General features: G+C 34.8%; 1 protein-coding gene and 1 pseudogene across 2 annotated transcripts in view; both read right to left on the bottom strand.

Moving 5' to 3' along the window:
* ZNF451 (zinc finger protein 451) overlaps positions 1 to 15,951 on the bottom strand; it is a 70,804-nt gene that overhangs the window by 46,983 nt on the left and 7,870 nt on the right. Inside the window, exon 4 of one of the 2 annotated variants that reach the window (XM_039852964.1) lies at positions 4,950 to 15,068. The exons of the other annotated variant lie outside the window; for it this stretch is intronic. Within the exon in view, the coding sequence (XP_039708898.1) occupies positions 13,575 to 15,068 (1,494 nt within the window). The 3' untranslated portion in view covers positions 4,950 to 13,574. Of the gene's footprint in view, positions 1 to 4,949; positions 15,069 to 15,951 lie in introns of those variants that run through there. 2 annotated transcript variants of the gene reach the window in all.
* On the bottom strand, positions 495 to 613 carry LOC120595253 (uncharacterized; annotated as a pseudogene).

The following is a 15,951-nucleotide window of genomic DNA, read 5'->3' on the forward strand; positions in this document are numbered from 1 at the left end:
AAGAACTGGGTCAAAGAAATAAAAGGAGAGATCAAAAGATACCTACAAACAAATAAGAATGAAAATATATCAAAACTTTTAGGATACAGCAAAAGCGGTAATAAGAGAGTTCACATCATGACAGGCCTATCTCAAGAAATAGGAAAAATCTCAAATAAACAACCTAACATTACATCTTAAAGAGCTAGAAAAGAACAATGTCTTTTTTTCCCTATCACTTATTTGTTTTTAAGTGAAGATGATTCTTTTTTTGTAAAAATATATAAGTAAAATCTAGAAAGTTATCAAAATGTTAATAGTTATTTCTGTCTGGAGTTTTTTCCTTTATCCCTGTTTTCTAACAGTTCTAAAATCAGCATATGTAATAAAATTATTAACAAAATTTCAATTATTAATGAACAAAATGGTATAAAGACAAAAAGTATTGAGAATCTCTCTTGTTTGGGAATGTAATGGATTTTTTTTATGTTTTATTTTTTAGTTTTTTATTTTATTTTTTACAGCACTTGGTCTTCCTAGGTGGTCTCTCATCCAAGTACTAACCAGGCCTGAATCTGTTTAGCTTCCGAGATCAGACGGGATTGGGCTTGTTCAGGGTAGCATGGCCATAGACAATACGGATTTGTTTTAATTCACTGACTTACGCCTTATGAAAATAAAAGTTTAACAACTACCCTTCACAGAGATAGACAAAAATTTTGTCTCTAGTGAAATAATGACTGAATTACATTATTTTCCAAACCTAACAGAAACAGATACTGATCAAGAATTAAGGTATGTTATTTTCAGTTCAACAGGTTTAACAGCTACTGGGAAATATTTTCACACAGTTTTGATGTCAAACACCATTATGACTTAAAGCAAAAAGCATTTAGCTGAAGCATACTTATAAATTTGTATTTTTCTTTAATTATATAAATGCTTTTTAAAAAATCCAACACACATGTACTGATTTACATTTTAAAATATATTTAAAATCCTAAAAGCACATGTAGTCAAATTAAAAGTTGAAACCTAAAAATATCAGTCTATTCAGCTTAGACCTGACCTTCCTCTTTTCTGGTTTGGATTGTAAATATATAAAGCAAAATTCTTAGTTTTTTCAAACATAAAGGCAATTTCTTAATGTTTAATAGATTTATTCAAAAAGAAGCTAATTATGTCACAAAGAAATTTTTACTAGAACCTGAATTTCTGTTCCTCTGACTAGTCTTGATGAACGCATACTGAAATGACTTCACAAGTGGACTTAAAAAAAAAATTTCACCTACAAATGCCTATTACTTGCAACATTGACCCTCGATCTTGAAATGTATTATGGTTTAGGTAGCTAAGAGCCACATGCTTGCCAACCTCCACTTTGGTAGTTAAAAGCTGATCTTGGTATTGAATGCAAAAAAAAAACTGGCTATAAATTGTTTTATAAAACTTTTCTATGGTCTCTTGAATTTCATCAAATATTTTTATACTAATTTTTTGAGGTAAAATGTAACATATTAGTTTCAGATGTACAACATAATAATTTGATCTTAGATAATACCTCAAAGTAATCACCATAAGTCTAGTTACCATCTGTCACCACAGAATTGACCCCCTTTGCCCATTTTTCCCATCTCCTAATCCCCTTCCCTTCTCATAACCACCAATCTGTTCTATCTATGCTGTTTTGTTTTTTAGATTTCACATATAAGTAAAATTATACAGTATTTGTGTCTTATTTCACTTAGCATAATACCCTCAAGATCTAACCATGTTGTTGCAAATAGTAACTTAGTTTTTTATATGACTTATTTATAGCTGAGTTCTATTCCATTCATCCATCAATAAGTTCCATTCATCCATCAATAAGATGGATAACATATTGGCTACTGTAAATAATGTTGCAATTATCATAGGGGCATACATATCCTTCTGAATTAGTATTTTCGAGGTTTTTTTGGATAAACACCCAGAAGTGATATAGCTGGTAGGTCTATTTTTAATTTTTTTGAGGAACTTTCATATTGTTTTCCATAGTGGCTGTATTACTTTACATTCCTACCAACAGTGTAAGAGGGTTCCCTTTTCTCCACATCTTCTCCAACACTTATTTCCTGTCTTTCTGATTAACAGTCATTCTAACAGACGTGAGGTGATCTCTCATTGTGGTTTTAACCTGCAATTCTCTGATAATTACTGATGTTGAACATCTTTTCGTGTGCTCATTGGTCTTCTGTCTTCTCTGGGAAAATCGTCTACTTATCACCTCTGCTCACTTTTAATCTGATTTATTAAGTTCTTTATATATTTTTGGAATATTAATCCCTTCTTGGATATATAACTTGCAAATATTTTCTCCCATTCAGTAGACTGCCTTTTCATTTCGTTAATGGTTTACTTTGCTCTGAAGCTTTTTAGTTCGATGTATTCTCACTTGTTTATTTTTGCTTTTGTTGCCCTTGCTTTTGGAGTCAGATCCAAAGATTCAATGCCAAGACCAATGTCAGGGGGTTTACTGCCTATGTTTTCCTCTAGGAGTTTTATGGTTTCAGGCCTTTAATATATTTTAATTTTTTAAGATAGTGGTCATTATATTAAATGTGGCCATCCAGTTTTCCCAACAGTATTTATTGAAAAGACTGTCTTTTCATAAATTGTCCATATAATGGCTCTCTATTGGTTTCCATTGATGGGTATGTTTTTATGCCAATACCATATTGTTTTACTATAGCTTTGTAATATAGTTTGAAATCAGAGTGTGATTATCTCTCTGTTCTTTCTCAAGAATGAGATACATTATGGTTCTATACAAATTTTAGATTTGTTCTAGTTCTGTGAAAACTAGTGTTTAAATTTTGATAGGATTGCATTTGAATATATAGATTGCTTTGGGTAGCATGGACATTTTAACAATATTAATTCTTCCTATCCATGAGCATGAAATATCTTTCCATTTGTGTCTTCTTCAATCTCTTTCGCCAGTGTCATAGTGTTCAGTGTACAGGTCTTTCACTTCCTTGGTTAAATGTGTTCCTAGATACTTTATTGTTTTAGCAATTATAGATGGAATTTTAATTTCTCTGATCATTATTAGTGTATAAAACCGCAACAGATTCCTGTATGTTGACTTTGTACCTTGTGATTTTACTGAATTCCTTTATCAGTTTTAACAGTAAGAGGATTCTCTTTTTTCCAACACTTAAAGGTGGAGTCTTTAGGGTTTTCTATATACAAATGTTCCTTGACTCATGATGGAGTTACATTCCAATAAACACACCTTAAGTTGATATTACTATAAATCAAAAATGCATTTAATATACCTAACCTACCAAATATTATAGCTTAGCCTAGCTAGTTTCTACTGAATGCATATCACTTTCACCCCATCATGAAGTCAAAAGATTAAGTTGAACTATTCTTAAGTCAGGGACCATCTGTATAGTATCACATCATCTGCAAATAGTTGAGTTTTACTTCATTTCAATTTGGATGGCTTTTCTTTTTTTGCCCTAATTGCGCTGACTAGGACTTCCAATACTATGCTGAATAAAAGTAGCAAGAGTGGGAATCCTTGCATTGTTTCTATCTTAGAGGAAAAGATTTCAACTTTTCACCACTGAGCATGTTACCTGCAGGTTTGTCACACATGCACGGCCTTTATTACGTTGAGGTACATTCCCCTTATACTCATTTTGGTCGGGGTTTTTAACATAAATGGATGCTGAATTTGTCAAATGCTTTTTCTGCATTTATTGAGATGATCACATGATTTTTATCCTTCATTTTGTTAATGTGGTGTATCATGTGAATTGATTTGCAGATGTTAAACTGTTCTTGCATCCCTGGAATCCATCACATTTTATCATGGTGTATGACTCTTTCAATCTACTGTTGAATTCAGTTTGGTCATATTTTGAGGATTTCTGCATCCAAATTTTCTCAAACATTAAATACTAGCAGATGTTTCACTTCACTTTTCACTCATCTGCTCACCCAAAATTTGAGCCTCTAAGTCACTTCTTACTGTCACAACTAGCTAAACCAGTTTTCTAAAAATATTTGCCGAGATCAAGTCAAGGGAAATGTAGAATGAAAGCAATTCTACTTTAAGCAACTTCTAGAAACACAGCACTGAAAAGCAGAGCTACACAGAAGAAATGATTTTACAAGTTTGTGCACTGTATCATTTTGTTGCTTTTTATAAGCAAATAATTTATATTTTAAAATCATTATTACTAATCTCTAATAAGCATGTTAGTTCTTGGGTAACTAACAAAAATGATCAAATCCAGCATTTTCTACAGAATTACTTTCTTTAATGAACATGTGAATAGTCGCTGGACCTCTCTGTGAAAAATGGGTACATCTGTGAGAAAGCACTATGAGAAAGCACTCTGTAAAAATAGTTATTATCCAGAGAAGTGGTGACAACTCAGTTGTTGAGTTCTGACTCATCAAAGGCACTTTTTGTCTACAGAAAAAGTCAGTAATAAAAAAAGATGAACTTCGTAGGAGGTAGTGGAGAGGGTGAGAAAAGGGAGAATGTAAATAGAACAATACCAGGCGGAGATTTATTTATTGGTTGTTCTCTCTCTTTGAATGTCAGTCAGCCAGTACTGATTAAAGGGGCACCAACTGGAGGATGATTATTCCCTCCATCACCTTTATCTTCTATGTAAGGGATCTCAAGTTCAGAGAAGCTCAAAGAAGCAACCAACTGCAAAATTGGAATGAATTAACTTTGCAAATCATATTATCCATCTGACTAGTGCACTTGGTTTGAACAGAATTCCTGAAACAACTGCATTAGTTCATACAAAGTCAAATTCCAAGCCTGATTATTGTCCATCCTAAAGCTTTGGTCCATAGTTTGGTCTGAAGTTTGCACTTCCAGAAGTGCTGTTTACCAGAAGCTTCTTCTGCCCAACTTGTAACTCAAACCACATCCCAAATAACATTTTGAAAAGCAGTTTTTCTCAAAAATTTTATATTCAAATACAGATAAGAGTAGAAGAGATGAACACAGCAAAGCAGTACAATGTTTATTTACCATCTCCAGCAGCAAAACTTTGGAACCAGAAAACAACCCTTTTGTACAATCTCCTTCCCACCCCCAAGTGGTTATTGTTTACAAATACAAAGTACACAGAACATCTGATTTATATGAACAAATTTAAAACATACATACAGATATACTCCATTCTGTAAAGTACTTTAGTCAGTTAAGAAGGCGAGTACCACCAAACCTGTTAAATCAGATTAATTCTGTGCTGTCTTTCAGGTAAACTGCCAATGTCTATATTTATAAAAACGCCCTCTAGGAAGAATGACTTTGATTTTCCTTCAGTACAGGACAAAAATAAATAAATGTGACCCAAGAAGTTAAAGGAATTTTTAAATATCTCTGAATATAAAGCAAAGGGGAGTTAAAACTTTTCAACCTTGCGTGCTACTGCTCTCTACCTCTGGCACAGAAAGAAAAAGGATGAATTATGGAGTGAAAAGGTGAAAAGTGGCAACAGCAGCAAGGAAAGAAACACAAACCTAAGGAAACGACAAACGGAGTTAACAAAATGTGTTTTGGGTGCTGCTGGAGATACCACTGGCACAAGGTTCACAAGTCCTTCTTCAATACAATACCTCCAAACTCCAACAAAACATTTTTAGAAATATCTTCATTTTCCCCAAGTGTACCCTCAAGTTATCTTAAACCAACATAGAAGGAAATTACCCATACTTAGCTACACTGAGTACACTCTGCCCATAGGCAGTCCTATACACCCATAATGAGATGTCACATTCCACTTTAGTGACATTATCCTGTTCATCTTCAAAGTTGTTCTCTAGCAGTACCTCAGTTCTATTTCAATGCTTGAACTGTCTTGTCTGTCCCTTGGGGCTAGAGGTGCATTGATTGGCTCACTTCAGGGAAGAAAAATAATTGCTCTAGATGTCTATAGTGGACTATGGTACAAACCGACCGGTAGACAATTTCTATAACCTTACAAGTAAAGGCTACACAAACAGTACACTTTGAATAGGTAGGAATTGTAGGAACCAATATATTTTCATAGGTATCCTTTTTTTCAGATTAATCTCCTCCAATTCTGATCTCATAAATGTATCTGAAACCAGAAACGTGATGTTCCTTATGCCCTTGTAGGCACACACTGATTCCTTCGCCTGAATGCCTGGCTGTTATTTCTCCACTAATCCACCTACCTCTTCTCTAATCATGTTCCAAACCTCAGCTCAAGAATTTGTTAAGAAAAGCTTCCTTGACCCCTGTAGATGGCCCTCTCTTTTGTTCCAACCTCATCACAGACATCCCTCTAAACAGGATAATTACACTCTACTGGTATTTCTTTCTCTTCTTAAGAGAATATACCACCACTTATTAACTCCCAGTAACTCCAGACCTTCTTCAGTACCTGCCTGTATGTGGCAAGTATTGAAAAAGATGCTTGACAAATGAAAAGATTGTTTCCAACATTGACACGAAATGACAAAATACCATGAAAAATTGTATACACATACCTATATATCCTAGCTCTTCATTCTATATTCTTTTTTAATTGTTAACTATGAACATTTCTTAGCTTGCACTTGAGAAAAGATTAGTTTACTTTAAATGTCTTTCGATGACTTAGTCCACTGTTGGCTTGTAATATAGTTTAATGATTCAGCCTTTAAAAAAAACCTGCAAACAAGGGGAACATGATCTGATGACATAAAATGAACTATTACATGCTATCAAATACATCTTCAAATGTATCTGTATTTATATTTAATACCATCCCACAGTTACAAATCTAGGAATATGGATAGAAACAGCACAACTACTAAAGAAAGGAAATCTATGTTAGGCTTTTGAGTTTTCAAAATATTTGTGGGCATTACTTCGTGAGAGTAGAAAAATGAACTCAGAGAATGAGTGACTTGTTAATACGCAGATCAAGGTGTTTGGCATTCAAATACCATGTGCTTTGTATCATTCCACCTTCCTTTCATTAAGCCAAAACACTCTAGCTACCAGTAAAAAAACTGAGTGTTTATCTCAAACAAAACAAGTGTAACAAACAAAAAGTTAGGAAAAAAAAAAAGCAACAAAAAAACTAAAAATAATCAATGCCAAAAATAAATGGAATGCAAATAAGCAATATATGTAAGAGAAGCCAAAGACAGAATAATCTTAGTTCATCACAGTGAAACTTCAGTTGAAAAACTAAGAGGTTAGGTTTTTGATCTAAGAAGGAAATAACCAGAAATTAGTTTATATAAGACATCAAGTACTAAGGGATGAAAGTACAGCCATAAACACAAAGTTCAGGGAAGACTAAGATTAGCAAATGTCAAATTAGCTTATCAGAGAGGTAAAATTTAAGTTGAGCCTTGACAAACACATGGAGCAGCCTTGTACAATGTTGAATTGAGACTGACAGAACAGAATCTATTTTCAAAGCTCAGTTCCACCACTTAAGAAAGTAACTTACTGGTAAATTTTATTTCCTCATCTGCAAAATAAGGGTGAATTTATGCTTCAAGAGTGCCTTGCAACTAGCTCAGAGCATAGTAAATATAAGCTCTATAAATGAAGGTTCTCATCGCTTCTTGGCCTCTTGGCTAGGATCGAGTGTAGTATAAATGAAGGTTCTCTACTCTACTTCCTTCCCAGGCAAGAGGATGACAATTCGACCCAAGGCTACCAAGGTGCTTCTAAGATCTGTCCAAATATTTTTGCCAAAAGTAAATGAAAATAGGCATTATTATAAGACATTAAACAAAGATCAACATGCATGCAACTCTGCTAAGATTCTAAATGAGACTAATTACAGAATAACTATATTCTACCTAAGACAGAAAGGAACAGGCTGCACAACAGCAGGAAGCGTAATGTAAATAAATGTTTAAAAAAAGAGAAATGAAAATCTGGAACTGTTTAATGACTCAAAAAATGTCTCTCCATCATTCACATCATTGTTACCTCATTCATTAAAAGCAGTTTTATAAAGGGGCCACAAACAAAGTTATTTTAGCACACTACTATATATAAATCAAGGTAGCGTGAAACAGCCAACACAGGTAAAAATGGGAGTTAACAAGAGGTCTAACTTAGCCCTTAAAACTGAATGCTATGATAGAACCACTCTTATGGGTAATGGAAAAAAACAGGAAACATATGATAGCTCCTGGGACAAAAATAGCATATAAAAGTTAGTCTTATAAAGAGACTACTAACAAAACTCATAACACAATAACACTTAAAGCATTTAAGATCAAAGGAGAATATTTTAAATTATTACCAGACATAAAGCATTTACTTTCATCTCTACCAAGGAATATACTCAGGAATATTAGAAAATACAATACTACTTGAGAGATCTCCAAAATCTTAAACGTAAGTCCAGTAAACCTGAGAACTCTTGTTGAATTCTTAACAAGGCATCAGAAAATCTAATAGACCACTTGAAATAGACAGTTACCACAACAAAACCAGTAAAGCCCTTAAGACTTAAAAGAAAACTGGCTAACGTTAAGATACAGTATATGTCAGAGCTGTTATAAATTCATGGTGAAGATGCAAGTGACCATAAACTATATGTAACAATACATTTGTGGGAATATATCAAAATGAGAAAATAATACTACCATTAAACAAGAAGGTATTAAAAATTTATGAAAGTTTAATAGCCAGGAAAATAGTTTGAGAGACTGGACTGGCTACTTAAAAAAAAAAAAAAAAGGACATTATAAGAGAAAACTAGAAAATCTCTTACAATGCTGAAGGCATTGTATTTAAATATGCAAACACAAAGCCACATCAAAATCCTGGCTAGTATATACTGGTAGAATAAAAACTATAATCTACAACAAAGAGATAAAGGGAAGATCAGACATCCTTCTAAAAAGAGATTTTACATAAGGAGGAAGATCAATACAATAAAATAACTGATAATAATAATGCCAAAAAGATACAGTTGGACTGTGACCACTTCCAGATATATCCAACTGGAAGCAAACATAATTTCCAGTAATAAGATATCTCAGTGGTATCAAAAACCACTATAAAAAAAGTTTTCATTACTATAAAATCAAGCAAATGAAAAGACAAAGTAGTATAAAAATATCACCCACTAAGCAATGAGAAAAAAAGATTTAATAAAACAGTATTTTCATCATTCACCAAGGAAGGGAAATTCCAATAAAAGGATATTTTAATGGCTTACAAAACTCGTTTAGCTGAAAAAAATAACTAAAATATTTGCATTCAATACAGTGATTATCATCAGTTTACCAATAACATCTGTATATTTTCTTAAGTGAAAAATGAAGAATTGCTTGGTTTGTGTATCCACTAATGAAAAACTATATAGAATGGATCTGGTCAATTGAACAACATACATAAGATGCATATATGTGACAATTATTGGACTCGCTGCTAACATTAAGTAAAGAATGATAAATTTTAAAAGGGAAATTAAATAGTGCAAGGCACAGGCAAAACATGCCTCACATTAAAAAAAATTCAATTATTGCAATCTTTAAAACTTTCTACAAAGATCTAATCCATAATTTCTAGCCTTCATCAGAATCCCACTCAATTATATCCTCAAAAATACTAAATGTGGCATTTGTTAACTGTTCATTCATGTCATTTAACTGTGTATCCATTTTATAGCTAGAAGAGATTCTGGATTATATCTATTCCAATCTCCTTGCTTATAGTACCTGAGAGGTTATCTTAGATGTATTGGGACCTTAAGGACATTATCAATCATGCCACTTAGGCATCATTCAGTATATTAGTATAGTACTAATGTAACATACTAAATAGTATCCAAGTACCCTAAAAGAGTTTATGCTCCTCTCAAAATGTCATTTTGAAGACTAATAATGGAATTATACTGATAAAGACACTGCTACACAGTTAAAGTTTAAATGCAATTACACTGATAAAGAAGCTGTCGCAGTTTTTTTAAAAAAGATAGTGTCAGCAAATTTGCTAATTTTTACCAATGTCCTTGTTTCTTCTTACCAAGAACATTCACCTATCAAAGTTGCTACCATCGCTAGAAACAAATGACTCAATCAGAAAGTCTAGAACCTACAGATAGAAAACACAGCTGCCTTAATATCCAAAAACTGAGCTAATCACTAATAACTAAAATGAACTACAATGAAGTATTTAAATAAAAGAGGGATATAGTCTACAACTTTCTGAAATAGATCAACGGTGCTATAAAGAAAACTAACATTTAGAAGGAGAGTACATTTAGATAGTGCAATTGTACAAATTATGAATAAACTACAAGATTAAAAATCACTGTACAAAATTCACATATCACCAGCAACATAGGCAAGACATCAAAATGTTGTTTTAAACAATAGTGTGAAATTTAAAAAGGCACTTCATATAAAAATTAATGGAAAAAGTATTTCCCTATAAACGGTAACTACAAAAAATTATATTGTCACCACATACACCTTATGTCTAGTCAGAAAATAACATTTTGAAGAAAAAGGGTCACCAGACACCTCCCTTTTGATAATAGCAAATCATTAAACTTGCAATCACTCCAAGGCTTTCTAAAAAAACCTATCAGTATTTAAACATAAGAGGTTGGCCTAATGATTTTGTCACAGGCTCTGCACATGGCCAGCCCAATATGAAAACTTATTATCTAATTATGAGTTCCATACACTATCAGGGTTGTCTCTCTAGACCAAGAATCCCCATTTTCAGTTTTATAACACCATCGTCATTCAAGTATGCCAGAGAAAGATTTTAAAATAAAAAACAGGTTAAGGATACTGTTTCTTTTGTAGTCGAGACTAATCCACAGCTAAAAACTTTCCACACTACAGCATTCTACCCCTGTTAAATCCCTTCAGAAATTACCTACTTGAATTCAATAATTTCCCAATATGTTCTTACTTTTAGAAAAATTCTCTGGAGGCTTGGCCATACCAATTAGTGATAAAGCAATGCTATTCATCTCTATTACTGAGTAATATAACACAAAATAGAATAACAATGCTGTTATATAAATAAGGAGTAGCTACACAACAATGTAAATATAGTTAACACTACTGAACTGTACACTAAAAAATGGCTAAGATGATAAATTTTATGTTGTGTTTTTTAACAATAAAAAATAGAAAAATTAAAGAGGAGGAGCATTTTAAGCAGAAGTGCCAAAGCTGTTTCAAAGAATCATTATCTTCAACCATCATTTATTTGGTTTGGTTTCTGGGAAATGAGAGTACCTCAAAAATCATCAAGTTTGTAACCAGGTTTTAATTCAGGGAAGGAAAAGAGAGAAATGGAAAAGTGGTAACAGTCTGAAGTAGCCTTAACTAATTGGGAATACCTATGTGCAGCCTATAGAACAGTTCCGAGGTCTCACTCTCTCCAATGAGATCCCCAGTGGCTAGTCCTTTCACAGAAGAAACTACAGTGTCATATCAAAGCCACATGAGACTGCCTGACTGGTGTAGTACACATGAACTATAAAAATCTTTGTACGATTTCTCAGGCCCTTGTTTCTTTACAGGTAGTTAATCAACGCTCCTCTAGAGTTCAATTTGAAAGAGAGTTCTTAGAGCACTGGCATGGACCTTAAAAAGCAGAAGTAAAATTTTGTGGAAAATAGAGAAATCAAGGTAAATGTTAACTCTAAATATAACCTGACCAAGTATGCAAGATGATCTCCTCAATCAAGACTGCAGTTTAGGCATACTCTACATATAGGACCAATACAGCACCCTGAAATTATCTGACAAAATAACTTCTTCCAAGTAGTATTATTTGCCTCTTCAACCTCTATAGTACAAATAGGAAAAGAAGATAAAAAGGGTGCTGAATATCATTATGATGGGAGGGAGAATGAGCTTCCAATAAATCATTAAAAAGTGGGGCACCAGGGAAACTGTCAATTATCACTATGCAAAAACTATGGCCGAAAAAAGAAACCACATGAACCCCTAAACAGTGTTCTATTCTAACAGTAGACCCAATATACTTTGCCCAAGCAGATGAAAAAAATATAGATGTGTACATGTTGAAAAACAAGTTACAAAATTAGGTCTTTTGATAAAAAAATGTCTGCCAAGCAATAATACTAGGTGAGGTATTCAGACCTCTCAAACTTGACATTTTCTCCATTTCTGAAGTCATGCTGCAAAAACAAAGATCTAAAAGCTGGTATACTGCACAGCCACTGCCTTGAGATTAAAAAGATACTGTAGGACATGTAACTGAGGTATCTGCTGCCAGTTCCAGTATGGTGAACTATTAATTGAACTAATCAGGAGCAAAAAGGTAAGTTGTCTCTCATGGTAAGAGTCTGACTAGATTAAGGGACCAATAAACCAAGAACATGTCAATGACGTCTTGATTTCAGACTTTCAAAAAATCATTAATGAATATCATGATTTAAATAGAGATCCAGAAACAGAACTGTGTGCGATGTTCTCTTCACTACATCCACGGTTATACTCTAACTCTTAAGGATTTCTGAGTAACACTGATTGATGGCATCCCTTTTTATTACAATAAGAGGACTAGACTTTCAGGCATGTTTGAAATTCTTGCTCTTTTAAGAGTTCAGATTTTCATGCCTGGATGGCGTAACATCCTTTATTTCCAGGGCACTAATGTACATATCTTTTTTGTATTTAGAGTGTGATGAATTATCCAGCTCAAAAAAGTCAACTGTTTAGAAGGTAGGTTTAAGATCATCTTGGTGAAAGGCCCAGATTATACTGAGAGAACACCAGTATCGGCTCTCATAGCTTGAGAGGTCAAAAACCTATGAGTGATGACAACAAAGAATCCTCTCACATGTAACTTGGAGTGATAACCATCAGTCTTGATGAAGATAGTTACTGTGAAAATTTCTACAGAGATGTTACAAGTAGAAATGTCTTTTTCCAGCTGGTGTCCACAGTACACCTGTGACGTCTAGCCATCCCACTAGAAGTAAATTGGATTTGGCAAAATTTGATTTGAATTCCATTCTTGATAAACGGCTTCATTGTTGGTTTTGAAGTCTCATAGAGCTTGAGAGTAGTATGGACTCATCCTGACATAAAAAAATTGTGACAGATATGTCATTTTGTGAAGATCTGAAAAGCGGTTGCCTGAACAAGGAAGCACTGATTACCTAAAAACAAAGAATTTGCCTCTGGTGTTAAACAGAAATCTAGTAGTAGGTTATATCCAGATCCAAAATCTGCTAGTCCTCAGTTTACCAGCAAGATTTTCCTGAGGAACAAATCTTTATATTTTTCTTTAATCACAAGAGGATTCAGATTCCTGAGTACCCTCCTCTGCACTTACTTTGGACCAGAAATAATGGGTAAATTTTTGTCCAACTCTGATGGAAGTCTTTACTGCTCACTTGGCCAATAAGTATGATTCTCTTTATTATACACTTCATTCCAAAAGACGAGAATTCAAATGTAAGCTGTGGCAATTCCAGACATACACTGTTTTTGAGGTGACCTCCTACCTGCAGATCCTGTTTGAATCAGGAGAAACAAGTAAAATATGTAGGATGTTGGATGGCTACAATGCTGAACAAAATAGGCTATTAATTCTTGTATCCATGGCGTTCTGGAGAGTCTCCCTTTTTTCTATATCTATAGGGGTGGTTTCGGGGTTTGTACCAATCCCCTTTGGAGTATCCTCTATTGTGGTAATGTGCCTTCTGATCATGACTATAAAAATATCGATGTTGGTTATAGTATTTGTTGTGGTCTTTATAATCATTTTCTTTTATACTGTTTTCTTCTGCAACAACAGCATTCACATCCTGTCCAAAGAGGGAAGTACCATCAAAGGGCAAGTGTGAGATCTTCTCCTGGGTTTTTTTAGTGAGAGATGTAAGTCGGAGCCAGGCTTGCCTTCTGTAGTCTACTGCCATTGCCATAACTCTGACTACAGAGTCCATTATGTCCCTAGTAGTACAAAGTTGCCAAAGGCCTGCATCCATACCATCAGATATTATACATCTTGCTTTTCCACGATCAAACTCTGGGTCATGGACCAGATCTTCCATGTCTTCCCACAGTTTACGCTGATATTGAGTCATATAGGCCATGTAGCTAGCAGCTCGGGCTGCAATGGAAGCTGCGTGGTAGAATCTACAACCCATGACCTCCATTTCTTTTGAGGTAGAATCTAGAGGAGATGTTGTACTTCCTCTTTTGCTATGCTCTAATGCTTCTACAATGGGGCCCTCAGCTGGTGGATTTGGTTGAAAGGGAGAGGTATCCTTGGCCACAGGATATACTCTGTGTCCCATGAAGGATGAAGGATGGCAATCAGCAGGGTCTTTAAAAACTTCAGTGGTGGCAATTCTCAGAAGAGGATGCAATGGAGGAACCAAACGTTTCTTAGAGTTCACATAATCAGGTTTCCCGTCACACGATTCTGCTTCAGATTGTAACGTTACTCTCTTTATAATACCTCTTTGTTCCATTCTCTTCAAAAGACCTGTGAAACTAGACTGACTGGGATCAGTTGGCTGCCCTTTGTCATCAGCTGAGGGGGATTTGCAGTCACCTTCTTCTTCAACTGTGGATAAATTTTCTTCCTTGGAAGTGGAGATGTCCCAAGGAACTGAGTTGTTCTCACCTGACCTAGAATGATGAAATCTGAAGCAGCTCCTGGACTGAAGATCACGTATCACTCGGGACATCTCAGCCACTTGTGTCTGGAGATAGAGGATGGCATCCTGTCCATGCTGTGAAGCTGAAGACTCTGGAGGTAAATCCTCCTTGACCTCTGAAGAAGCCAAAGATTCTTGGGGGACCGCAACTGGAGATGAAGGCAGAGTCTGACAATTTTGTGATGGTGTAAGTGTCTCTGTCTCAGAGATCTTAATATCTGAATTGTTTTGATCATTTTTCTGGTTCTCCAATGGGTTCTCAACAGAAGGAGGTTGAGAAACTATCCTTTGTGGACTGCTGGTGCAACTCCCAGAGGAGGAGCTGCTGTCTCCAATGGGAAGAGGAACATTGCAGCTAGAGCACATTTCTGGGCGATGATTCTCAGAGGATGGCACCTTAGACTCAGGCATTCTCTGGGTTATCCACATGAACAAGAAAACCAAGGAAGAAAAAAAAATGCTTTTAATATGTTAACTTTCAAGTGCAGAGATGCATGTCCAGTAAGTAGAATTCAATTTTTAAAATGCTTATAATTAACAATGAAAGATGCAATCCACTACAGGTCAGCAAGGGGATTACAGAAATTAAATCCACACACTTCACTACCCCAAAGGCCCAAACTACTGGCATTCATCTGGTACTCTAAGAAAAAGAGAGAGTATAAATAAGCCCAGTTCAAGTGGCGCCATCCTAGCCTGTTGCTTGGTCCCACTGCTAGGACAAGAAGAGGTGGTGAAACTGTTGGTGATAATAATTTAAAAATTTTTTTTTTCCGAAAAGTCTCCCATTGCAGAATCACTTTTAAGCCCTTTTAAAAATTCTCTCCGTTTACTCTCCATGAATAACAAAACTTTCCAGTTACTTAGTCCTTACTTTATGGTATGTAGCTTTCAAGGAGCTTACACATATTTGTTACCTCATTTCATCCCCACAACAACCCTGTGAGGTAGGTACTATTCTTATTTGTTAAAGAAACTAAGTTTAAAAGGCTACTTATCTGAAGTCACAGAATAAGGAGTAAAGCTGAGACTAAAACCTAGGTATTTCGATTCCAAGTCTAAGTCTCAATCCCCTATATCACAGAGCCAGAAGCTTTCTGGCTACCTTGAACAAGAGTCGAGAGTTCTCTAATCCATCAAGAAAATAGCCCATTAATAGCAATTTGGGCTAAGACAAATGAAAGACAAGACTGCTATAAAGGGCTCAGCTAGTATGGTTCTCAAGATAAGGGAAGTATTAGTTTAAGGGTCATACCCACAAGGAAAAAAAATCACAGATATGAGAGAAAATTCCAAA

The sequence above is a fragment of the Pteropus medius genome, unplaced genomic scaffold (genome assembly GCF_902729225.1).
Source record: "Pteropus medius unplaced genomic scaffold, Ma_sr-lr_union100, whole genome shotgun sequence".
Classification (NCBI taxonomy): domain Eukaryota; kingdom Metazoa; phylum Chordata; class Mammalia; order Chiroptera; family Pteropodidae; genus Pteropus; species Pteropus medius.